Source organism: Notothenia coriiceps, unplaced genomic scaffold, assembly GCF_000735185.1.
Source record: "Notothenia coriiceps isolate Sejong01 unplaced genomic scaffold, NC01 NC01_scaffold00019576, whole genome shotgun sequence".
Taxonomy (NCBI): domain Eukaryota; kingdom Metazoa; phylum Chordata; class Actinopteri; order Perciformes; family Nototheniidae; genus Notothenia; species Notothenia coriiceps.
The window spans coordinates 442-2,801 of NW_011352277.1; the positions used below are offsets into that span (position 1 = coordinate 442).

A 2,360-nucleotide genomic window follows, 5' to 3' on the forward strand; every position below is an offset into this window, starting at 1 on the left:
TAATGATGTTATCAGCCTAAAAAATATAAAGTCCTTAAACAAAATCCTAAATTAGATTAAATGTACTAATCAGTTTGAATCGGTTCATCCAGTGTTATGTAATGATCTGTTAGTAAACGTAGGAAAGTATGAGCATCAAAATATACTAAAGTAGTAAAAGTATTCATTCTGCAGATTATTCGCACTTATTTAAAGATTAAACAAATATGGATGTAGGAATATTTGTTTAGATGATGTTGTGAATTATTTCCCTTTTCCAATTGTTGACGTTACAACAGAGTGTGTTTGTTTTTTAATGTTTGGTTTACCCCAGTCTGAAACAATCCTAATTTAACGAAAAGTACAACACTTAAAATATTAGTGTAACATAATTTGTATCAGACACTGGGGAACAAAAACAATGAAAGACATGTATCAAAAAAAGCTGCCTTCAATTCAAATGTTAAATTAGTACTTAAGCTTAATCTCAGAGATACAAACAAATATTAAAATCATGTTTTCATCATAAATGTACCACATTATTGAAAATATAGTATTTATTTTCCTTAAAATTCCCCCTTCTTCCGCATCTTTATAATTATATATATTTTTTAACCTATCCTTTCTTCTCCTCGCAGGTTTACACCCGACTTCACGTCCTCCCGAGTCATCCGGGAGCTGAAGCTGGTGACATGCGGAGGCTCTGAGTTCGTGTTTGTCCTGAACGCCTCGCTGCCGTACCACATGCTGGCAACGTGCGCCGAGACGCTGCCCCGCCCCGGCTGGGAGCTCGAGCTCTACATCATCGTGTCTCTCATCATGAGGTGAGCTCCATCAGCAGCAAATACAACACACTTTGGATTTAAACACAGCTGACGAACGTTTATTCTTATTCTTTATTTGGATCCCCATAGAGAGGCGAAGTCCCGCCCATCTACTTCAGACCCATGGGACCTTATTTCTGAAAACTTATGTATTGAAGTCAATGGAGAGAGAAAGATTATCTTTTGATCCCGTTTGAATTGTGCCACGAATTACAAATTTAAAAGATAATTTCTGTGTCAAAAAAGTCACAGTTTGTCGTAAATATGTTGAAATATAAGACTATGAAAAATACGCAACTAGAAAGACTACAAATCCCAGAATCCCGGTCCCGCATGCTGGCTCTTAGGAACCAACTAACTCCCCTTGTGTGTATGTACAGCTCTCAACATGCCCAGACTTGGAGTGATTTTCACCTCTTTTAATACTTTCCGCCTCATTCTGAAAGAAAGAAGTGAAATGTGCCAACGTGACGGCCGTCTTGGTGTGTGGTGCGAGATGGGAGATGTAGTTCATTGAGCGGTTTCACACAAAACTTCACAGTTTTACGACACATTTTTATTTTTTTGACTTGCAAAATTATCTTTTAAATTGACAAACATCATATGTGTAATTCGTGGCACAATTGAAACGGGATCGAAAGATAATCTTTCTCTCTCCATTGACTTCAATACATACTTTTTCTGAAATAAGGTCCCATGGAGCTCCCCCGGAAAGGGAGGGACTTCGCCTCTCTATTAGCACTAGCATGAGCATTGGCTATTCTTCCTGGGGTCCTCACACACACAAAACATACATAAAACAAAACAGCTCATACAGTAGTTTCTTATGAAATGAAAACTAAAATGGTCATCCAACGTTAGCCATCACAAAGCCAAACTAAAAATACAAGTAAGTAATACATAATAATACATGGCCCGATCTCACCATGTTCAAATCAAAACTAACCTCTTCAGAGCGTTTTATATATTTTAAGTGTGTTGTTTTAATTATGTTTTTTTTTTACTGTGTAAAGTTTCTTTGGAGTTTTTTTAGAAAAGCGCTCTATAAATAAAATACATTATTATTATTAACATTTTCTGGTGTCTCCAGCTCCATGTTTCTGCTGGTGATCGCCACGGCCTACCTGGAGGCTCAGAGCATCTGGGAGCCGTTCAAGAGACGCGTTTCCGTGGAAACCAACTCCACCATGGAGACCGGGAGGCCGTTTAATCTCAGGGAAATCGTCCAGATTCACAGCGACTCAAAGTGAGTGGCTAAAGAGTTAAAAAACACATGATAGCATCAATGTACAGAAAGATATGTTAGTCTGGTTAAGAGGAATCAGAAGCAGACATCCTTTAGACCTACAGCAGGGGGAATGTCCATTATTAGAGCAAAAGGACAGTGAAGATAAAATGCAAATATACAAATTTGAAAGATCTGATAGATGAGAGTAAGAGCCCGATTACGATGGCCAGACAGGCAAACAATTACATTAAATCATTTGAAATCGACGATCGGGCTCAATATATGGTTAAATATAGCAGTTGGTGATCGATGTCCATAGATGAGAGTAA

The 2,360-nt window shown here is 37.9% G+C and overlaps 1 protein-coding gene across 1 annotated transcript; it reads left to right on the forward strand.

Moving 5' to 3' along the window:
• The first annotated feature begins 609 nt into the window (after nt 1-609).
• Nucleotides 610-2,055, forward strand: LOC104952124 (transmembrane protein 131-like). The gene is made up of 2 exons (XM_010778880.1): nt 610-803; nt 1,894-2,055. The coding sequence occupies exons 1-2, from the start codon at nt 724-726 to the stop codon at nt 2,051-2,053; spliced, it is 240 nt and encodes a 79-aa protein (XP_010777182.1). The 5' UTR covers nt 610-723; the 3' UTR covers nt 2,054-2,055.
• The last annotated feature ends 305 nt before the right edge of the window (nt 2,056-2,360 follow it).

Excerpts from the sequence above, each read along its gene's own strand:
- LOC104952124 (XM_010778880.1), top strand. The coding sequence starts at position 724 with ATGCTGGCAACGTGCGCCGAGACGCTGCCCCGCCCCGGCTGGGAGCTC. Across the intron at positions 804-1,893 it reads ATCGTGTCTCTCATCATGAG|CTCCATGTTTCTGCTGGTGA; the intron begins GTGAGCTCCATC and ends TGGTGTCTCCAG.